Source organism: Zeugodacus cucurbitae, chromosome 2, assembly GCF_028554725.1.
Source record: "Zeugodacus cucurbitae isolate PBARC_wt_2022May chromosome 2, idZeuCucr1.2, whole genome shotgun sequence".
Lineage (NCBI taxonomy): Eukaryota > Metazoa > Arthropoda > Insecta > Diptera > Tephritidae > Zeugodacus > Zeugodacus cucurbitae.
The window spans coordinates 15,744,263-15,769,285 of NC_071667.1; the positions used below are offsets into that span (position 1 = coordinate 15,744,263).

The window sequence follows — 25,023 nt, forward strand, 5'->3', positions numbered from 1 at the left end:
CTCGAGCAAGATGAACATAGAATAGTCAGCTATATATATATACTGAGAAGATATAGAAATTCCTTATAAATATCTATTTCACATTTACACATTTTTTTTATAATTCAAACACACTATTTTCTTGTATTTTTCAGACACTAAACCCAAACTGAAGAACCACTATCGCGCTCATCGGTTATCCTTCTGGCTGAACCTCATACCCGATCTGCACAAGCCAGGCGGCGATAATGTGCCAGCCGCACACCATCAATTGCTGGATGACACCGATGATGACGTCGACAATAATATTGCAAGTTCGATAAAACCACTCAACCCACCTTATTCACCGCATGCTGGCAGCGCGGCGCTTGGCAATTTCACTTTATTCACTAATCAAGTATTCTCACTGCTGAATCTCTCGTCACCTTCATCGGCGCGTAATGGCTCTCGTTACGGTGCTAAAATGTATGCTGGTGATGAGAGCGGTGAAGCGCATGCCGCCGGCAGTGGATCGCCACCGGACGGACAAGACGGTTTCGCCGCGTACTCCACAGCGCTGAGTGTTACAATTGCAATTGGTTGTTCATTGCTCATACTGAATGTGCTCATCTTCGCCGGTGTTTACTATCAACGTGACAAGACGCGCCTCAGTGAGCCGCGTGCGCAAACGAAGCTGAAGCGACAAGAAAACGGCCAAATGCCAAATAATATTTGCGGCGATCTCGAAACCTTGACGATACACACGAAAAACGATCCGGCGACGATACTTTCGCACCATCATGCGTTGCAACATCAGCACCAGCTGCCGCCGCCCGAATTCGCCGATATACCGCATCGTGCACCGCCACCGCCGAAACATATGAAATCACTGCAAGATGCGAGCGGGAACATGAGCATGGGTGGCGCGCTAAATGCGACGGCTGGCGCGTCAAGCGGCGGTGGTATGCTGGCCGGTGGCGGTGTAGGTCCTGGTGGCAACGCTGCTGGTGTAGGCGGTGGCATGGGTAGCGCTAGCGGCCAAGGTAGCAGCGGCTCCAGTGCTAGTGGAGGCGGTGTCAACATGATGGGCCATATGCAACCACCGCATGCGCTGCAAGTGATGGGCAATCAATGTGGCACACTCACCAAAAAAAGTTGTATGAAACAAACGCAACAGCAGCAACAACAACAACAGCTCGTTGTTACCCATCAACAGCATTTGCAGAATCATCATAATCAAAGCATGACGACGGCTTTAATGGGTGGCGGTGGGGGTGGTGTTGGTCCACCGCCACCATCAGTAGCTAGCGCACAAGCGCACACACATGCCAGCGTGCAGCAGCAACAGCAACAACATCATCAACAACAAGCACAACTACAACAAATTCAACAGCATCCACTAATGGATGAATTGCGAGTGTGACATTAATTAACAGTGCGTTTCAAATGTGATCTCTAGCGGTGATTAAATGATTGTGATGCGAAATGAAGTGGAAACAGCGACCACACACAATGCTACACACAGCTCGATTAAAGTATGTGTGTCGCTGTCTATTTATGAGTGTGTGTGAGTGAAATTGTACGTAGTAGTACACTATTACATAGTGGATATGCGTGGATTTAATTGTGTGCGTATGGCAATTGTTGCGGCGCATCAGCACAAAGCGTCTCTGGTGTTTAATGACCATTACGTATGCGCTCTGTAAGCGTTTATCGTTTCGTATATATATATATATATATCTACAAATGTGTGTGTGTATGAACGCCAGTTCATTTAGTAGCTAACCGAAAACGGGATTACATGACGTAGGCGCATTTTGTTAATTATACATTTAATAGTAGTAGTAGTTATAGTCTTCAAAATTGGTATATGTGTATAAACTAAGAGCAAGTAAACAAATATATAAAGTCATGGTGCTTGGCACCAAAACTAAATATTATTTCACAATTCTAACTACAGCCGTATTTAGTAGGGAATTTTAAAATTTAATATTTGATTGTCATAAAAAATGTTACCCAGCAATCAAATGTGTTGTATATACTGAAGCTAAAGTTATAAAACTCTGAACGTGAAGAATTATTAGCAATATCTCAAGGGACGCAGTTGGTATTCGATCTGTTTTGTGTAATTTACGCTTTTACTTTCCTGAAACATAAATATTTCACCTACATATACTATTATTTATTGCTTTATAAATATGATACTAATAAAGTATATTCTGTCAAATAAGTACCCGGAAATTCTCATTTTAAATTTTCCCGCTGAGTGTTTGTGTTTAAACGAAATTTCTTGTGCCAAAACGTTGGAAATGTTGAAAAAAACATTTGGTGATTCAACCATGTCGAAAACTCAAGTTTACGATTGGTATAAATCGTTCAAAGAGGGACGAGAAGAAGTGAACGATTTGCCACTTTCAGGACGGCCTTCGAACTCTTCAACCGAATGAAACATCGACAAATTAAAGGAAATGGTGCTCTAAAATCGTCATTATAGTTTGCAGAGATAGCCCAAATAATGGGCATGTCTCATGAGACCGCTCGTCAATTTTGGTTGATGTTTAGGGTATGCGGAAAGTCGCAGCGCGATTGGTGCCAAAAGATCTGAAAAACGAACGAGTTTTTGAACCAAAATTCAACAAATATCAGCAAACAACCACCGTACTCTCCAGTTATGGCCCGTGTAACTTTTTCCTGTTTCCAAAACTCAAATTACCACTTCGTGGAACCCGTTTTGAGAGCATTGAAGACATCAATACTAACGCAACAAGAACTGAAGACCATCCCGGAATAAAGCTTTAAAAAGTGTTTCGATGAATGGATTGTTCGTTGGAAGAAGTGTATTGTCTCAGAATGGGAGAATTTAAGGGAATATAATAAATTTAGATGATTGATAAGTTGTTTGTGTTTTATTTCAAATTTCCGGGTACTTTACATTTCCGGGGAATGTATATACAGGTTTTATTCTATTTAAATGAAATATTTGCCTCAAATTCGAGATAAGCAGCTATTCTGTGATGTCGCAGATTTGCTGCAGCTGCGGAATAATGTGCTGAATGTTTGAAGTAGCCTTAAATTGTGATTGTTGCAGCACTCATCTCTTATTTTCAAGGAATCTTTCTTGTATTCTCAGTACGAGGGCTGCTATATATATTTTTGGCCTAATAATGAAAATAGGAATATTTATCAACGAAAATGGTTTTATTGTTTTTCAAAATAATCTCCATCAAGATTTATGCACTTTTTCATGCGCTCAAACCAATTTCCGAAGCACTTTTTTTGAGCGATTGTTAAATTGTGCGAGATCCAACGAGAATGAACCTTTTTTACGGCCAGGTGTTCATGCAATACCGAATGTATGCTGGTGGGAGAAATGCATAGACATGCATATACATGACGGTCTTGCATTATCAATTCACGTACGGCATCGATGTTTTCTGGCACAACGGCTCTTTTTGGACGACCTTCACGGAATTCGTCTTTGAGCGAGCGTCGGCCACGATTGAATTCGTTGTACCAGTTTTTCACAGTGCTATAGGATGGTGCTTCATAGCCATACAAAGATTTTAGTTCATCGATGCACTCTTGTCGCGATAATCCACGTGGAAAGTTGTGAAAAATGATCACACGAAAATGTTCACGAGTTAATTCCATTTTTTGGTCGAGATTAATTATTTAATCCCCTGTAAATAAAACAATTCACGATTAAATGACAAAACGTTCTGAGTGATGTTATGCTAAAAAATTTCAAACTTTCCAATGGAAATGTCAGATTGCACCTGGCAACACTTATACCCGAGACACACATGTAGTAACAATACCATGATAAAAGTATTATGGTATTGTGTTTACTACGTACATTGACACACATCGATTTGTAGTAAACTGAAATACCAACTTTGTTTCACAGACATGAGATATTTAAAAAAAATGTAAATAATAAATATTTATATATGTGTAATGGAGAAAGCAATTTTTAAAATTACAAAAAATTGGCAAAAATATGTATTTTCTGCACAAAAAACAGAAGTAGTTGAAATGTATCTTAAAAGCCCGTCGCTTACAGGCATCAAAATAAGGTGATACATGACCCTGGCGTTTGAATTAAAAAACTTGGGAAAATTTTCATATTTTCCATTTTATTTATTTATTTTTGGAAAGTCATTTTGACAAAATATTTTAAAAAGCTTTTGTATATAAGCTCCCTCCCAGGTTTCTTACCTATTTTTAGCTGTGTTTAGTGAAATACCACAAAAAAATGCTGATATTGTTACCAGCAAAATACTACATTGCTCACATGGTAAAGTGCTAGTATTTGGTGACACACATCTGGTATTTGTACGAACAATAGTATTGTTACTACATGTGTGTCTCGGGTATTAGTGTTGCCTTCATATACTTTAGCAGCCAGTTGTTTGTCGAAATTATATAAAACATTTATTTACTTTATAATATTAATAACACTGTCCAACAAATGAAGACTTTTTGAATGGAACAGAATAGCGACCCCAGAATTCTGAAAGGGTATGTTGAGTAGATAATTTTTGTAGCACAAACTTATGGTCCAGCACGTCTGAGTTTTTTTTTACAGTGAGTCAAAGTTTTCATTTTTTGGTCGAAGGGAGCATTATACTATATGAAAAAAATGTTGTAAGTTAATGTCTGAGAGAATTCTTATGGTCAGAGTTGTATTGTGGAATTGTATGAGGATTATTTTTGTGGAAGATCTTACCCCTCTAACTGGTTTCTTTATGGGTCAATTTGACCCTTTTTTCGAGAAAATCAAAAAATATCCTTTAAAAAAGGACATTTAAGGATTAAAATATTCTACGAAAATGTTTGGCGGAAAATTTCAGTGGAGGTCACCAAAGACACCATTGTTGTAAATAAAGCTCTTTACGATTAATTGACAAAATTACACGCCAACATAACAAAGTAGGTGAAAACGTCGTCATGTTCGGCCGGGCCAAATACTGAGTTCTCGCGTGTCAGCTGTGACTTACAAATCGGGTGTGATAAAATTAAGCATAATTGACTTACTAAGCAGTACATATCGGGTGTGATTTTTACTAAAATTAATATATAAAAAAAGAACTAAAGCTTAAATAAGCATGGCGGATTCTGTTTGCAAATTAAGAGATTGGTTTTGTTTTATTTGTGGACATTTTACGCACCTTCAAAGCAGAAGAAAGATATTCCCTACAATTGAAGAACCATATTTTCTTTTCTTTGGAATACGATTTTTTTGTGAAGCTTGGATACCAGAAACTGTATGTACTACTTGCGAAAGAGGTCTTTTGACCTGGTACAAAGGCGGTACTGACCCACTGTAAAAAAAACTCAGACGTGCTGGACCATAAGTTTGTTCTACAAAAATGATCTACTCAACATACCCTTTCAGAATTATAGGGTCTCTATTCTGTTCCAAAAATGCTGTTGGACAGTGTAATTACGTCTGCCATTAAAATAATTTTTTTTTTCTTCGGAACTCGAAATTGTTATCATTACAACATTAGAAGCTTTCCGTATTTGTGTAAATTATTCTTCCAAAGACTGATTAATTGTGTATATAATAAATATTTGAAGTTAGTGTGCAACAAATACGAAATTAGTGTGTATATGTATGTAGGTTTATATGAACTAATAAATGTACAGTAGATATTTTAATGTATGTAAATAACCAAAGATCATAGTAATACTAATACATAATGAACGTCGTTAGAGAATTTTCACAAAAATAAAACGTAATCTATTTAATTGAAAGTAAAACTTTAGTTATAATCATGCTCTAATCTGAGACGGTGAATGTGTAAGTGTGTGCGTGTCTGAAAACTGAAGATAGCAAAAGTTTGTGCCATTACACGCACATAGAAAAACAAATAAATTGGTTTGGAATTATCAGCTATCTAAAAAAAATTATTGCATGATATTAAAAAAATACTTTCAAAAATGTATAGCATGTGATTAAAAATAATTCTTTTATAATTAAAATTCATATGTATTTATTGTTAAGCTTTATTGTTGAAGGTATTTGGAAATATTATGGCTTAACTAATTAGAAATTTATTCCTTTTATATAAATTATTTCAATATAAAGTTTTTTTATTGTAAATTTCATTTGTGTTTTTTGTAACATGAATTTCACATGGGGAAAATCTCACATCTTCGAAAAGTTTCCCGTGTTGTAACCGTAATTTTGTTCATGTAAAACAGTAAAATTTGTTCGCAAAATCAATTGTGGGGAACAAGTATAAATATTAACAAATTATTCAAAATTAACAACTTTTTTTTTGATATGAACTATGTCCTGGGCTGTATGAAACCATAGCTAAATTAATATTCGGTGGGATCTTTGTGTGGTGGAGGGTGCTTCAAAATTCTTCAAGACTATTTTAGCGTGTTTTAAGCGCAAGTGGATGATATAAAGGTAGCAACGGATCTATTGCTTCGAAATTTTATCGGATGCTAGCTGAAGAAGTTTCCTAGAAGAAGACGAGGTAGAATCATCTTGCTGAAGGAATGCCCAAACTATATGAAATCGATACTAAAATTCCTTGAATCCCACTTTTTTAACTACTCTGCGATTTGCGGATTTAGAAGTAAAAGACTTATGCAGATTTTTAGTCGGTTCACTGCGCATTGACGAGTACTAATATCTATTTAGGGTTTTTCTGAGTTTACAAAGGCCTGTAGTTCATAAGGTCTAAGTGTATTCCTTCTCTTGTGGGGAACAGGTTTTGGTAGAAAATCCTAATAAAGCTCTCAAAGAAAATAAGGAGAAAGTGCATTCATTTGAAAAGTAATATAATTCCCTCGATATAATGCGACCATCATCGATATCGATTGGAGAAAAGAACAAGATTGCTACCCAATGTGCGTCCGATTAAGTTCTTTTCGTACATGATGTTTTCAAATACACCATTAACACTTCTTCCGGGGTGTAGAACGCCAGTCGGGCCGGCACTGATAATTGTTATGTGGATAATTCATGTTTTTATGGTAAAACAGTCGCATTTTTAAATTGAATTTTCGTTTATAGCTCCAATAAAAATAATAAAAAACATCAAAAAATCAAAACAGACAGAATGCCGAAATTCTAATATAATTTTTCATTCACACGAAATTCATGATATGCTTTAATCACATGGAATTTACAATAGGGCTGATAACACTTTTTTCATTAGAAAATATAATTTCTATTCTTTACAAATTTTATTTGTTTAATAATGATTTACTCACTATAATTTATTTCATTACATTGCAGCGAGTATTTGTGCGTGCATTTGAATCATCAAACTGTTGACTCATGTAACTAGTTAGTTCAGATTCAAGTTAAATTGAATGTAAGTAAACAAATGTGTAATCTCTAAAAACTTTGTAACCTGCTTACTAAAATTAGAAAGGTAAACCACTAAGCAAATAAAAATATAGACATATATATAGTATATGATGCAACCAACCATAGCAGCTAACTAAATATTAAGGGTATATAATGTGTATAAAAACTAAAATTATATAATATAGTTATACAAAGTTTAACAAATAAGCAGCAAAAAAAAAAAAACTAACTACATTGTAAGTGAAGAGTGTGTAGCAAATAAATAATTAGAAATATTTACTATTAAGTATTAGCGTGAAAAAAATTATGCAGCAAAAAAGTAAGTTGTAAGTACTTAAACTATAAAAATCTGTGACACAATTGTATTTTTAGTGCTGCAATTTAAATAGTAAGTAATGGCTAATTATTTGTCAAAAACAGCAACAACGCTGCAAAACGTGTTTAACAGCTCTGTAATGACCAACTGTGCAATATATATAGAGAACTAGTTAAGTATGGAAACAATTGTGGTATTATAAGTATGTTAAATGGTATGATGATGGCATACTAAAATTTAAATTCCGTAAAAATAAGGGATTAATAATGAATAATAAAAGGAGAATTAATATTTAAATAATAGCTGCTTTCTGAAATGGAAAAAAAGGTAAGTTTGGATTGAAAACTGAGACAGATTCGATTCCACTGTGACACCCGCAAAAACTCCTAAAGTTCTTAAGTCGGCTAATATCGATTCCAGTCACTTCGCTGGGTTCGCCGTAGATATACCTACCGAGGTGCTTTAATCCTTAATTATGCGCATGGGGTCAGGGCCACTTGAAATTAAAAAAAAAAAAAGGTTTTACAGTGGTTAGATCGCGGTCGCGCTTTTTCTAGCTTCTTCACTCCGCGCGGGGTACGCAAATTAGTCGCGTCCAGAACACCAACGCGTACGCACATATGCTCTCTAGCGCTCTAGAGACCCCATGCGACCAGTTACGTAACATTTTTTTGAAGAGGTAAGTTTTAACTACTGTGTTTTCTTTTAGTTTATTTTAGTATATTGCAACACTCGAGGGCTTACTGTGTCGGATGCAGAACAGAGGAATCCGCTGATGAGACTGATTAGTTTTTTTTTTTATTTGATCTCGGCTATGCCAAAAAATAGTTTTAAGAGAAGTTACGTTTTTTAATTTTTTTTTTTTTGGGTATAATGTTCCCGTTATGTTTTTGTTTCTTAAAGTTAATAATAATAAAGAACTTTAATAATTACTATAAAATTAATTTCATTTTATTTCGTTTTGACACTTATTTCCTAATATTTGTTTGGGTTCACTCAAGACCCCATGCACCTAATTGTGTGATTTTTTCGATGCGCTTAAGTAAGGGTTAACCTAAGTCTGGCGAATGCTGGATATTGAAGGAGGAAGTGCTTGGACGATTCCTCTGACCAGATCTCCAATGATCGCGGAGAGATGAGCCTTACTGAGCGACAGTAGCTGCAAAAACCGTTTTCGATTCACTGTGGGCCAAAAGGACCTAGCTACTGTGCAGGTGCTGGTTGTTCTCCACCACTTGGCGAGCTCATTCAAAAACAGTGTGTCCAGCGCTCTGGCGCAAGTGGACCACGGACTGCCCACACGTTTCCATTCCGGTGCCAATATTGATAGGGTACCCTCTTTTGCAAGCTGATCCGCTTTGCAGTTTCCAGCGATTCCGAGGTGACCGCCACATGTCGGATTTTAAAGTAGTTCGAAGCTACTGATAACGATGTTAGGCACTCCCTTACTAGCTTAGAGCGTAGGTACTCTCATCGAATCCAAGGACAGTATTGCCGCTCTGCTATCGGAGTGAATACACACCTCTCTGAGGGATGCCGCACTTCTAAGTAGTATATTTCCGGCTATTTTGATGGCAGCTACCTCTGCCTGAAAGACGCTGCAATGGTCTGGCAGCCGAAAACTGGAGTTAATTGAGAGCTTCCGACAGAAAACTTCCCCCCACCTTCCCCTGAGCTTTGAGCCATTCGTGAAGAGACTCACTGCGCCTCTTCTCCATCCTCCCACATAGCTCTTGAGGGTATGTGTGCAGTGAAGAAACCACTAGGATCCGGTTCGCGGTGCGGCGATCTAGAGCAGGGATGCATACTAAGTGCCGGAGAATGCCCGTGTTTCGGACCCTTCATGTACCCAGCCTCTCTGAGTCTAATGGCGACCTTTGTCGCAATGTACCGACCTGCCACATCCACAGGTGTAATATTGAAAATGGCATTTAGAGCCATGGTTGGTGTTGTTCTTAGGGCTCCGCAGATTCCAATAAGTTCTCTGGACACGCTCGAGCTGCTTAGCGAGTGTTTAAGTGACCAGCGGGTTACTGTGTTTAAGTGACCTTGAGTCATCTCCTACACAGTGATTAGAAATATTCCCTTGACCAGCAGAGCTACGTCATCCGCATAAGCTATCACTCGACAACTTTGTTGTTCGAGCTCTTCCAGTAGTGCATTCACCACCAAGATCCAGAGTAAAGGAGAGAGCACCCCACCTTGAGGGGTCCCCCTGTTTAACTTTCGACGTGCACTTCCACTTACCCTTTCCGCAAAGACAGTTCTGTCGCAAAGAAGGCAAAAATTCATCGAGTGCATTAATGACAGCTTCTTACATTATTGAAGGCCCCCTCTATGTAGAGGAAGGTACCTATCGCGTAGTCCTTATTGATAAGAGCCTCCTCCAGCCAAGACACTGCAGAGTGTAAGGTGGTGTCTACCGACCGGCCCTTGCAGTAAGCGTGTGCGCCGTAAGCAGCTTATTTCTGGGGATTCTTCCTCTTATATGCAGGTCCATGAGCATCTCCAGCGCAGAAACGAGAAAAGGCTGATGGGCCTGAAATCTTTAGCCTTTTTGGGATGAAACGACACTCTAACCTGCTTCCAAGCCACCGGAATGTGGCCCAACCTAACACAGTTCGCGTAGATAGGGACCAACCAACTACAGGACACCTTTGCCACTCGTTGTAGCTATGCAGTTATAATGCCGTCCGGTCCTGGACACTTGAACGGTTTAAAATAGTTCAAAGCCCAGGTTACGTGGCGTTCATCCAGAATGTCAAGGAAGGCGATACCGCTCTCCTGAAGCTCCCCGATAGACGCTCCTTCCGTTGAAAGCTTTCTTGGGAAATGAGCGTCCAAAAGTAGCTCCAATGACTCTTCACTACTCGAAGTCCAGTCACCAGCTTCATCTTTCATACATGTAGCCTACTGGAGTTGGACTTTTAGCGAGAATGCGTCTAAATCGTGAGGATTCCTGGCAACCTTCCACGCTTTCGCAGTCGGAAATCTAAGAAGACCGTTTGGCTCTCCTAATCTCAGATTTATAAATAGATGGCAAGTCCTGCCTTGTGCAGAGCTCAGTCGTCACTTAGACCACATTTTCGTGCCTTGTTGAAAAACCTTCAACTTGAAGATCTAAACTCCGAAAGGTCCTGTTGTCCATCAGAGAGGTTTCTCTCTGCCCTTCCGAGTTCTCAAAGGACAGGAGCTATCGGTGTTCCTAAGGTTTCTATATGGTTTACAAGCTGGACGTGCTCTGTCCAAGATAAAACTAATATATCTATGATCCGAGAAGGATCCAAAGGTAAGGTCAAAGACTTCCGCCCTGACAGCAGTCACAAAAGTAGGAGAGTTTCCACTATTGCAAATGAATAAGTCCTTTCTACTAATAAAGTCAAATAGTGACTCACCTCTCACGTTGAAGCAATGAAGTGTGAGCTCTTAACAAACGAAAATCGCCAAGCTCATTAAAACCGACTAACCTCAGCGGCAGCTAAGGAGAAAATAAGCTATGAATAGAGCTGAAATTTTTATCGTACCTTAGGCGCATGTACATATGTAAAAATAGTAAAAAATATTGACAATTTGAGTCTCCCAACATATGAAATTTAAAATTTAATAATTTCTATTATTTTTTGAACATACCATATAGACCTTTTGATTATAAGCAATTGCTAGATGGAATTATATCTTTTTTTTTTGTCAATATTTCCTTATTTATTGAATCTGCTTGTTTTTAAGCCTAACAATAAGTTATAAAATCTTAAATCTATTTAAAAACTAGACCAGCTCAAACGAGTGATTGAGCTGTATTGTTGAAACGTTGCTCTTTAGTACACAGGCATATCCCTTCTTTTGAGGCGTGTTTGATCGCAGGAATGTACTAAAGCATTAGCCAATGGGTTTGGGTGATCACGGAGTTTAGATATATATTTCAATCTGCTGTCCTCTACTGCTTTCTTTACCATAGGGATACCAAGATTTTTATGGATATTTTCATTGCGAATGTACCATGGTGAGCACGTGATTGTTCTAAGCATTTTCGATTGGAACCTTTGTATTATATCAATATTAGTTGCACAGGTCGTACCCATACAATTCCATACATCCAAATCGGCTTTATGACCGCATTGTATAAAAGTACTTTGTTGTCTAGGCTAAGTTTAGAGTTTTTATTTAAAAGCCAATTTAAATTTGCAGCTCTTGTCTTCATGCACGTTATTTTACTAGATATATGTTTTCTCCACATAAGCCTTCTATCTAGGTGAATACCAAGATAGGTAACTTCATTCGCTTGAGGCACTAGAATATTGTTCATTTTTACTGCCGGGCACATTTTTGGTCTTAGGGAAAATGTAACATGCTTGCACTTTTGTTCATTTACATTTATACGCCAGTTTGCTAGCCATTCTTCGACAGAACTTAAGTGTTTCGCTAATATACTTGATGCTATAATGGGGCATTTGTTACGACTCACTAAAGCTGTGTCATCCGCAAAAGTTGATCAGCTGAGCAAAAAAGATCAGCTGTATATATAATGTATAGAGTTGGGCCTAAAACACTGCCCTGTGGTACTCCAGCCAGAATTATATCGTCCCCTCAATATAACAATAGCGTATGTGCTCATACGCCATTATTTTTTTATTTTTTTTAGAATCTCAAATATTGATTCTATGTCTGGTCAAAAATTTCGTCAAATTCTACTTCCACAAAGTGGGTCAAAATGTCATTGGAAAAAATGGTGTATAATTTCATGTTCAAAAATTTAATAGACATCTGATTTGACAAAAACTTTAAACAAGATTTTCTCAAAACCCAAAAAAAATTATACGCTATTGTTATATTGAGGGGACGATATATACCAATAAATTGATTTCAGAACATTAAATTTTTTATATTAAATTTCCGCTCTCCGAAAGTTAACTATTTCGCAATTGTAGAGGAATGGCTTGTGATATTCTGTCTGGTAAACATGTCTCCAAATCGCCACAATTAGCGCACACACTGATTGTAAATTATTAACTTCAATAATTTATTAACATTGAACACAACGCGTTCATAAACGAGTCTCATTGAGTCCAATACATTATAATTGCCACAACGACGCGAAATGACGAACTTCGAAATATAATAATAATTATTAATACTGAACTGTAAACGAATTTGTCCTTGCTTACTTCATTATTAATTGAGTGTTTTTTGTTTGACAAATACAATACTTTCGAGACTCAACAACTTGATAACAAAATACCAGAATTAATTCTAATAAGAATTTGTCATAACGGTTTAAAGGCACTGCTACCGTTTTTATTCAGCAAATCGTTTTTTTCAACGCTAACTTTTTTTTGTACATACATATATACGATAAACACGATACGATAAATATTGTTGCATTGAAGCTACGACTTATATTTCAAGAGCCAAATAAGCTTCTACAAACTTATTAAAGTACTCATAAATAGTATATTAATCCATGGAATTTTTATAGCCTGGATATCAAGCGACACTTATACATTGAAGAATTTCATTGGCAACAGATGTAGACATAATTAAACCAATGTTTTTCCCTTGCATTTTTAATGGAATGTTTGAATTAACAAAATGAATTTGTTAAACGATGACGTGGTGGTGGCATATGAGCAACTTTCTAATTTAAGTTGAGCTAACTAAAATTGATTGCTCGCATCATTGAAGATGTATACCTATGTATATGCAGGCGCAAACAAACTTTTACAGAGTAAACATAATCTTGAGGCATATTATTATTCAATTTAATTTATTTTATTATGGATAATATATTTTTGTTTATTCTACACTATAGTTTTCAATCTACGCTCCTATTAAGTCAATGTATGACAATAGGCCAATCAATAAGCCATAGCGCATATAATGCAGCTTTAGTTTAAAGAACAATAGTAAGTAAGACGAAACCAAGCCAGACAAATAAGTTGGCAGGTCGACCTATGATGCTTGTTTATGTTTTCCTTTATGTTAATGCTTACTTTTCCTTAACTTCATACTTATCTTCATCTTTATAGATCTCTAACTCTAAATCTATCGGTATCTAAAGCTATGCCTGTCTCTAACCTTCTCTCGCTCTTTCTCTACCTCTACGCCAATTTTCATCTCTATCAATTTACAAACTTCTTTATATTTATCTAAAGTTAAGTTTAAGTGTTACTCTTATAAAATATCATGGGTATTTTATCGAAGTATTGACATACGCCCAAAATTTATGTACTCGATGTTTTGAAATTTAAAAATTATTACGCTTGTCTGTATATTGTAAAAAAATTATATAAATATATGAATATATCTCCGTAATTTCTTGCTCATTTTCGTAGTTATTGTGTAAAACTCATAAAACTTTTTCAATTCCACTCTAAATTTTTTTCCTCTTTGTCTCATGCGCGCACGCAACAGCGCTTACATAACAGATAGACACAAGTTTCCGAACAAGCAACACGCACACTTAAAAAGTTTACAATAAAAATTCAATTATACGCCATTTCAACGTAAAAATGACATAGACAGTTTCGTACTTATATGCTTTTATATATATATTTCAATTAGGGTGGTCCTACATGTGTAAATGCATAAAACTCGTATTCTAAATTTCAGCGCAGAGACAATAGTTATCACATAATGTATGTACAATTGAGAATATACCAATTTTGGGAAACAAGTTTATTTATTAGATATAGCTTGACCTTGGCCTCCTAGCTCCGTAGCTAATAACATTTTCACACAGGAGCAAATTAATCAATTAACCTGCCTTTGCTCGATTAAAACGCTGATTTAGATCGATTTACGACATACAAAATAAAAACCTACTTTTTCTACATTTAATTTTATTTGAATTTTAATCGGCTTGAAAATGAAAGGCAACTCAGTGACAAAGACCGTATTTGTAATTATATATGCGTTCTTTGTCTGCGAGTTGTTGTTCATGACGGTAGATGTCGCTGCTGGATATAAACAAAAAATAGGAATCAGCTGATGAAACTTACCAAAAAAAGTTAAAGTTTTCTTACCTTAAGAAAAGAAAAAACCAAAATGGGTAATAGCTGATCAATTATCGAGCTGATCAGTGTGAAGCGCAGTGTTTTAATTGATCAATTAATTTGGCTGTATGAAAAGGCTTCGGTTATGGGTGTGTGAAAAATAATTATTATTTATATTTTTCCCCTATTTTTGAGTTCTGAAATTAATTTTTAAGTATTTCTATTTAAGAAAAATTCAAAATACGAATTCAAACAATCCATGGGTTCAAAATATGAAATGTGGCACATTTTTCTCATATTGCTTTTTTGAGCACTTGTTGGGTGATTAGCCACTCTGTTGGTACTTCGGTCGCATGGTAATGAAATTAGCACAAAACTTTTTCCATTACAGTAGTGAACACAATTAGAATATTCATAGCTACATACATACAAACTCATTACGAAGAAGCCAAGAATTGAATGCAAATAAAAGCACCTTCTTAAGATTTGAAATGAAATGAAGAAAGAAAGTTAAAAGCCTTATTTTCAATATACTAGGTATGAATTTAGTTAAAGATAATATTGAGAATATATATATGTATATAAAGTTTTTTCGCTTTAAGCGATTATAGCCGAATCCACCAGAGCGCGCCACTCATTCCTCCTTTTTGCTTTTTGGCGTCAACTGGAAACAGCAAGTGAAGTCAGGTCACTTTCCACTTGGTCCTTCCAGCGGAGTGGAGGTCGTCCTCAGAGCTGGAGTGTTTTCATCCATTCATACAACATGACCTAGCCAGCGTAGCCGCTGTCTTTTTATTCGCTGAACTATGTCAATGTCGTCGTAAACATTGTATTCTCCGTTGAGTCATCTCATCGGATGTTGTCATCGTCCACGCTTCAGCGCCATACATCAGGACGGGAATAATGAGCGATTTGTAGAGTTTGATTTTGGTTCGTCGAGAGAGGAGTTTACTTTTCAGTTGCCTACTCAGTCCAAAGTAGCACCTGTTGGCAAGAGTGATTCAGCGTTGGATTTCGAGGCTGACATTGTTGGTGTTGTTAACGCTTTTACATAGCCGTATTAGTTTTGCAGGGATACCAAATTCAAACATCGCAGCATAGATGTAACTTTTTTTCGTGTTGTCGAGAGCAACTTTAAAATCGATGAAAAGGTGGTGAGTATCGATTCTTCTCTCTCGGGTATTTTCCAAGATTTGGCGCATGGTGGATTTTCCAAATCTATAGCTACTGTGGCTATGAGAAGCTAATTTATAGACTTTCCAGCATTTATTTTCATTAGTTGCAGGTGATCTTACTTCATAAAGAAATTAATATTATTCCCTGAATAATCCTAAAAAGCAAACCATTTCGAATGATCGAATAAGTGATATTCTATTGTATTTAAATTTAATCAAATAACGGAAATATCAACGCCAACAGAGGCTTTAGTTGATAATATCCGAGTCAGTAATCTCCAATTACAATGTATGAAAATTTCGGATTTCGGAAAAATTATTATTGCCTGAAAAAATGTCTTTAGTTTGGTAATGGCGCAGAGAAAAACTTTTTCATTAAAGAACCACCAGCTCCAACTATGCCAACATTGTTTTTAAGATGTGAGCTTACACATCAATGCGTGCGTTAGCACCGCACAAACTCAAATTAAATCCGCCCACAAAAATGAAATCAGCTGAAAGTGTTAAAAAGTTAAGCAATTTGCATTAAAATTACGCCAGCATGATAAAACAAAAAAGTCAAATGAAAAAGTTGTTATGCCAAATCGAACCACTCGATACTATGCGTGTGTTTACAGTGAAGAGATAACGTGTAAAAGCAGAGGAGAATGATTTGCGGTCTTCGAATTTTTCCTTTACCGCAAATTTGTACTAACATTATATGCATGTGTGTGTACGCATATACGCTGGGATATGCGTCGCTTGTATGTGTGAGTAATCGTAAATTTATATGTACCTATCAGTGAATGTGTTGTAATTTGATTGCTTTCAAATTTTTGAACTTGCAAAATATAAAAATTCACACTAAACCAAAACCGACCAACACATACCTACAATTGTAAATATATAAACTCGCATGTGTAGCGGAAGCAGAGCTGGTAATGGCTGCGGCAATTACAAAAACAACAGATTTTTCGTACAAACACATTTGTTTTATATACATAACTGTTTCATGTACACATACATATATACGTTTGTATGTATGTATATGTGTGTGTATGTGATATAAATTCGAAAAGCATTAGCAAACGCTGCTATTAGCATATGTGTGTATGTTTGTTGGTTTTCGTTAGTGTGGAGAGTGAAATAAAAATCCATTGAAAATAGATTTATTATGCAAATACCGAAAGCATAAGTGAATTGCAATCCGCCCTCCCGCCAAACTACTTATTCAAATGTTGATTTTTTTTCAAAGTCGCTCTGCTATTATGGCCAGTAAAAGCGGGTGGCACATATCAACACAGAATATATAGGACAGCATATATGCTTATATAAAGAGTACTGCAATAAAAGGGATTTAAGGACATACAGAGGCATTTATACATTTACATGTATGTGTAAGTGGTATGTGTGGAGCAAAAGCTGTTAGCCTGCGTCTATATATGTGAGAGCAAATCATACCCGCGCGGGTGAAAATAAACATAATACTATGTGGCAGTGTTTAGTTTGCAGAATCCCTTTAAATCTCAAAATCCTTTAAAATGGTAAGCATTCTTAGAGTTATATTTAAAAAGTTGTGCTTCTTAGAAAAAAACATTTTAAAATTTTTGCTAAGAGATAAAGCAATTAATGATAGAACCGAAATATAAACATTTCTAGTAAATATATAAATGAAATTGAATAAACTGCAGTTCCAAGAAGGCCTGTCGACTGACTGCATTTTGCTTGTTTTAAAGTAAAAGGTAGATTTATAATATTTCAAGGTACATTTTTTATCGGTATTAGGGGGCATATTTGGAAGTAATTCTTTTGGGAAATTGGGCGTGTCCCTTTCTCCTACTAAGTTTTTGTACATATATCGTAAACTACTAAAGATATATGAACGAAACGCTCAGGAGTCGTTTTCTTCAGGCACTCCTTATACAGTCTAAATATGGAGGAAATCGGATTGTAACCACGCCCACCTACCATATAAAGGACATGTTGAAATATACTCAAAATGCTTTAATTCAGTAAGGAAAAACACCAGAAACCCTTAATTTCATTATAAAGATGGTACAGAAGAGCTGTACTCATACTGATATACAAAATATTAAATGATATGTTATGAAAATGGGCCAAATCGGTTCACAACTATACCTACTTCCCTTATACAAGAACTTTGAAGTCGATCTAAACAGTTTACTTTACAATATATAAAGAATGCACTAGTGAAAATATCGGAACAGAACTTTGCACAAATACTGCATTTAAAGTGTGGCATCTCTCTTCTACAATAGCCGAAAACGGACCATAAGTATTCAAAGCCCCATATATCGAACATGAGGACCTTAGAGCTTCGAGTAAATTTTTTGTCGAAAATATAATAATAAAATGAGTGAAATCGGGTTATAACTTCCCCTAGCTCCCATATAACTAATATTAGGGTTATCAAACTTTCGAGAGTATAAAATGTTCGGCTACACCCGAACTTAGCCTTTCCTTACTTGTTTCTTTATGCCTTCCTTGTACTATTTATATAAAACTGGAGGCGATCCTTTGGACATACGCCACATATGTATACTGGTAAATCATAAGATTTAAAATACAAATTGTGTTTATATATAGTTTATTTAGAAATGGAAATAATGCTTATGCACAGTGGTTCCGCTGTAGGCCATAAATCAAAAAATCCATCTCTCGATTTTTTTTACAAAATGTAAACCGATGGCCTCTAAATTGTCCAAACTTCTTATTTTCAAACCGGGTTTTCCCAAAAATCTAACGGTACTTTCTAAAAATAGAGTTAAACGCATGAACAACTGTATTTTTCTAAAAGACACATCAGACATTTTTTTTTAAATTCGCAGCAACAACGCACTTCAAATTGTTCTGGTAATTGCTCAGGTTAACGAATCAAGATTATTTTTAATGGATTTTGAAGTTAAAGGTATATATTTTAACTTGTGAAATTAGTTAAGTTTTACGTGATTTGTATTTATTATGAAATTAGTGTTTTATATCACATATTTTTTTAACCTTTTTTCTGCGTCTTCAATGTGTTTACATAAAATTTTTGTTGTGTTCCCCCGCGATCCCCCGTTAGATTTATTTTACATTGTCTTTACCAGAGTCTTAAGGTAATAAAAGTGTTAAGGTTAGGTGCGGAAATTTGCAGATGTAGAAGTAATCGTCAAAATAATAATGGGCATTGAATTAACTATTTTTAAGTTCAAACTCATAATAATTGGACTAAAAAAGCTTGGAAAGAAGGATAAACCATCTTTATTTCAATCTATGTACTTTTTACTAGAGGATGCATTATAAGTTTTTGTTCTAATTATAATGACTGTAGAATGGCAGTGAAAAAATGAACTGTATTAAATTGGTTGACAATTTGCTTTTTTCCTACATGATTTGTTTATATGTTATTATTCTTACAGGTTGAATGTGGGGGTTGTATGGGGAAACTATAACGACAAATCATGTTCAGCTTGTTTATCGCTTTCTTAAATGTTTTTACAAAGCCTTACTGAAAGTTTTGACGCTCCGACCATGACCATGAGAAGTATTTTTGCGCATGATTGCCACATAATGGCAATTACAGTTGTATGGGAGCTATAGGACCTAGTTGTCAGATGGGGCCAATTTTTTTACTATATATTTAAAATAATTTTTTAGATTATTGGTGAAAACTTCAAAGCGATATCTCAACGGGAAGTATTTATGACCGCACCTTCATACAAGCCGATCCACTGTATTATGGAAGCAACTTTTGTGCTTTTTTGTGTTACCCATACGCCATGGCGTATTATCACTTTTATAATCAAACTTTCAAAGTTTTAGAAGGTGCGAAGAGTCGAACTTGTTCTCTCTTCTAGATTCTCATTAGTAACAATTATAAGCGGAAAATTACTTAGGCTTCCAAAAAAGTATCAGATATCAGATTATCTCTAATATTTTATGAATGAAAGATCAAAGTGTCTTTAAAAAAGGATGATCTCCAAGAAAGAAACGCAAATGTTTCGACTAGTTCCCGCTAAAGCATATCTGTTATGAGTACAACACTTATAAGCGATTTTTTACTACAAGTAAAGAATAAATATGATTTCTATAATAACCATGGATTTTGAATATATGTATATCAACTACTCATCGCTAGAGTTAGGGTGCGTGCAGAGTGGCCGCTTGTTGCCGAGCCGAGCCGACTGACGCTTATTGCAAGAACTTGTTCATGCGAGAAACAAGTTTGAGTGTGCATAGTGGATGCGAGAATCAGCGCTGATATTTTATCTATTATTTGTGTTTTATGTATGTTTGTATGCATTTGGGTTTGTTGTTCATTCGTGTTTGTGAAATTGAAGTGAAAAGATATGGATTCGTCAGATGATGAGTATTTAGCTTCGGCTACTGTTTTAAAGTATTTTATCAACAAAAAATCATTTGGAAAACATCCAATAAATGATAAACGAAGTGAATTTGGAGAATTTCATCACTTATATAGTGATTTAAGAAAATATCCTGCCAAGTTTAAAGAATATACTCGAATGAGTATTGAAACTTTCGACTATATTCTCGAAAAGATTGGTGATAAATTAAAAAAGAAGTGGAGTAATTTTATTAAAGTACCAATATGTCCATGTGAACGCTTGATAGTAACTCTCAGGTAAGAAATTTTTTATGTTTTATATATTTGTATTTATTGTATTAAATTCATTTTATATCGTATAAAATTCATGAATACATTTTTTTATAAATAAAAAGAAAAATTAAAAAAAAAATTAAAAATAAATAATATAAATTAATTAAGAGGAATTTAAAGATGAATAAATTACAGTTTCCATTGTATTTTGGTCTGGAACCAATGATGATGAAGTTGATGGTATATTTGTACCTTCAACTGTGGTAAATGAGATCGGTTGAAAACAAGGAGTTGTGCTAAGGTCTAAAGAATTTATCTGGTAGCTTTCAGAAGAAACGCTGGTTGGTGAAGACAAAGGCGCGTATCTTGAAGTTTCATTGGACAGTGTGGGCATATTTTTAACTTTTGCATACACGTATTTATAAAGTACATTTTGCATTTCCATTCGACACAGAAATTTATTCTCTGGGTCCAACTTCCGAATATGCGGCAAAAGAGTTACGAAAAATGCTTCATCTTCATCCAATACAGTCTTTTTTTCCATTTTTTTTATTTTCCAGCAGTGCCAATTTTCTTTTTTCAATTTCCAACAATTGGGCAGTGCTGTTAGAGGTATTTTTTTTTTCGATGGAACTTCACAGCTGAACTCGTCATTGTCGCACAGATCTCTTGCTTCTTCGACTTGTGAAGTGTTGAGAATATCTTCAATTTCTTCTTCATATACAACCTCTTCTTGGGTAGCTTTTACACTTGACGCTTTTAAATTACCACTTAAATTTCTGAATTTCATTTGGTCCTTTAAAAACAGTAGAGAATTGAAATAAGGCCAACTCGAAGTAATTTGTGATGCGGCATCCCCCGATTTTGGAGTTGGAATTTTGCGTACTTCACATCGAAATTGATCGCGTAAATACTTCCATTTTTTTTTTTAAGTCTTCCTCTGCAAGATCAAATAAAACCATATAATAAAAATATGATAAAAATTATATGCATACATGAATTTAAACAATAATATACAAAAGTTTATACAAATAATATAATATAAATTTAAATAACAATTTTTGTTTTAACTTTCTTATTTAGATTTCTGGCAACTGGAGCATCATTTGCCTCACTAGCTTTTTCGTTTCGGCTAGGCAAATCAACAGTAGGAGCTATTGTTAAGGAGACAACACAAGTTCTATGGGATAATATGTTTACTATACATATGCCGCAGCCAAACGAACAATGTTTTCAAGAAATTGCAGAGCAATACTGGAAGCTATGAAACTTCCCAAATTGTATTGGTGCTATCGACGGGAAGCACATACGAATCAAGTGTCCAGGAAATACTGGCTCCATGTATTATAATTATAAACACTTTTTTTCTATTGTATTGCAAGGTATTGCCGATGCCAACTGCAAATTTATTGCGGTTGAAGTTGGTGGATACGGAAAGCAAAGTGATGGTGGCACTTTTAGCTCTTCCAAAATCTTTAATCTTTTAAAAAGTGGAGAACTACCTGTACCAGGAAATACATGTCTGCCAAACAGTGAAGAAATTGTGCCATATGTATTTCTTGGGGATGAGGCTTATCCCCTTTTAGAATGTTTGTTAAGGCCGTATAGCCGAAAGGAGATAACGGAAGACCATGAATATTTTAATGCCCGGCTTTCAAGAGCTAGAAAGTGCATTGAATGCGCCTTTGGGTTATTAAGTGCAAGGTTCAGAATATTATGGAAACCCATTGAAACGGATCCTTTGTTCGCTGAACTCCTTGTAAAATGTATATGCCTTCTACACAACATAATTATTGATTTAGAGGGATTAGATGAAAATTTAAAAGAAGAAGTGCAAAAAGAAAATTTGGAAAAAATCATAAAAGAATTCAATAAAACAAGTGTCAAAAATGGTAGATTAATAAGAGATAAATTTTGTAATTTCGTATGCATGAATAAAATATAACAAATTTCAATGTAACTTACTTGGTATTTTCATTTCTGAAGCAACGGACATCCATAGCTTTTCCACTAAAACACGGTTATGATAACATTTATTTTTCTGATCCCACAAAGCCGGCCGAGAAAAAACTTCACTTATTAATTGTTCTACATTCATTTTAAATAAACCAAAACACACGACTGTACTCAAGAAAAGTTCAACAAGAATGCCATTAAATGATGAATGACAGCATATGATTTTCATTTTAATTTTACTTTTTCCAAAGAATTTTATGTCCAAAACTAGCTTTTCGCAGAATAACCAATGTTTTCGGCGCTGAAATACGCTTTGGAACTGTTTTCTCGCATTCAATCAGCTTTACGCTCTGACCAGCTCGGCGCCCACTATGACCTGTTCGCGCTTATTTGTACTAATTTGTATAGTACCAGTTTTCTCGCATTGGTTCTCGCAATAAGCGTCAGTCGGCTCGGCTCGGCAACAAACGGCCACTCTGCACGCACCCTTAAAGAGCATTTTCCAAAAATAATTCTAAAGCAGATAGTTCAGATGTGGTAGATAAGAGTTAGATAATTGTTTTCTTTAAAAATGAAATAGAAAATTTTAATTAGTTTATGGATCAATAAACTGGTGTATTTTATAGAACAGTTGAACAAAAACATGAGAATATGTTTAAATTCATATTTTCAGAAACAAAATTTAAACTTCACATTTTTACTAAAAAGTTTTCTAACTAACAGCAAATAGCTTGAGTTATGTTACTCGTATCATAATTCTATTTCACCAATACCAAACATGATATTCAACTAAACACAAGCGTTACGCTATTCTCTGAGATAATACTGCAATGCTAGTTAATTAAAGTCGACGTAAGGTAGTATTTATGTTTTACTAATAACCAGAACGATGCAAATACAACAAGATATGATTTGTTGTATAGAGCGAGTGAACGCTCCAATTCACTTTGTGGTGCAGATTTCGAAATTTCATTTGCACTTAATTTATAAAACAACAACTTCAGTTTTTCACCAGACGCATAAAGTATTTGTGCAACTTTTAAATTGGCAGAAAATTGCTGATACACACACACTCACATACTTATAAAACTTTGTTTACTCCATGGTATATATATACCTACATATATAGTTCATGGTCTACATATGCGGTCAGTTTTGCTCGAGAAATTCATCGCTTCTAGCTTAGCTGCTGCTGTTGAAACTAATGAATTGTGGTCGGAAGTTGGCATAGTCGTTTTTGGACGCTGCAAGAATTTCCAATTTTTACAAAAGGGAAAAACCAAAAATGGAAAAAATACATACAAACTCGGTTTGTAATAAACATTTGCAGCAGCTGTGGGTCAGAGGCGACAATTTTCTGGAGCTGGCTGATCAAGAAGCAAGCAAACTTTTTTAGGTTAACAGCAATCGAATGACATGCCAATGGCATTCTTGTATGCAGCAGAGCCAATGAATTGAGACGAAACTTCGAAATGAAACGGAAACCGAATAAAAGATTAAATAATTTAAGCATAAAATGTGTTCGTCGCAATTTAAAAAGCGTAATGCATAAAATGCTGAAACATCTGAAAAGGCACAAATAAATAAAACAGAAATGTTGAACAAAAAAATAGAAAAATTACAACACTAAGGTTTCAGAAAGTTTGTCAACTGCAACGTCGAAAAGTTGAGTGCGCTGCTCAATTAAAAACCGCAAACCAACTCTAATTATTTGGCATTATCTGATGCGCATGTGGTCTGCTACCCGAAAAAATGGGATTATCTGCTACTTGTTCATTGGCATGAACCGCACGTCGTAGCATAGAATAGCGCAGCTTAAAAAGTTTTGCAGCTTACAAACATAGTATACTGCATGTATTTGCGTTGGAGAAACTTTATCTAATGGCGAATTGAAATCTATTGTTGACACATATCACAACCAAAGTCCTGCAACACGGTTAATATTAACTGCAGAGTTTAAGCCTTTGACTTGCGCCACCGCTATGTAGTCAGAGTTATATAACTATATATATAAGCTATTAAATCTAAAAATAGAAGTGCTTAAAAATATTTCTGTGTTTTTCTAGACCATTTACTAGGCATACATTTTTGCTGAAAAACAAAATATTTTTAAATTTACCCATATATTCGGCTTAAAGTCCAATGAATAAAGAGCCAATTTTTTATGCATGTTATCAGGGTGTCAAGAAAATACAATGTACCGAATCGGGCGAGTAGTTCCTGAGATATGGTTTTTGACCCATTAATAGGCGACGCAACGCTTATTTTTCATTTTGTAAAAAAATCTGAGTGCAGCTTCCTTCTGGTATTTCTCCTGTAAAATTGGTAACCACGCCCACTTCCTCCAAAAAATTACATCCAAATATGCCCTAGGAAGGGGCGATTCTTTGTACCAAATTTTACTTTCATAAGTTTATTTATGGCTTAGTTATGACACTTTATAGGTTTTGGCTTCTAGCCATTTTGTGGGCGTGGCAATGGTCCGATTTCGCCCATTTTCAAGATCAACCTCCTCATGGCGCCAAGGAATACGTGTTCCAAGTTTCGTTAAGATATCGTAATTTTTACTCAAGTTGCACGGACGGACAGATAGACATCCGGATTTAAACTCGTCTAATAATTTTAATATACATAACCTAGATATAGGGTTAGTTTAGTTTTATAACTTACAAACAACCGTTATGTGAACAAAA

General features: G+C 35.5%; 2 protein-coding genes across 2 annotated transcripts in view; both read left to right on the forward strand.

The window, feature by feature from the left end:
* LOC105219026 (neuroligin-4, Y-linked) overlaps nt 1–7,063 on the forward strand; it is a 143,381-nt gene extending 136,318 nt beyond the window's left edge. The window contains exon 12 of the mRNA XM_054231355.1: nt 135–7,063. Within this exon, the coding sequence (XP_054087330.1) occupies nt 135–1,381 (1,247 nt within the window). The 3' untranslated portion in view covers nt 1,382–7,063. The remainder of the gene's footprint in view (nt 1–134) is intronic.
* A 12,851-nt stretch (nt 7,064–19,914) lies between these two features.
* On the forward strand, nt 19,915–22,334 carry LOC128919842 (uncharacterized). The gene is made up of 2 exons (XM_054225306.1): nt 19,915–20,398; nt 21,458–22,334. The coding sequence occupies exons 1-2, from the start codon at nt 20,106–20,108 to the stop codon at nt 21,639–21,641; spliced, it is 477 nt and encodes a 158-aa protein (XP_054081281.1). The 5' UTR covers nt 19,915–20,105; the 3' UTR covers nt 21,642–22,334.
* The last annotated feature ends 2,689 nt before the right edge of the window (nt 22,335–25,023 follow it).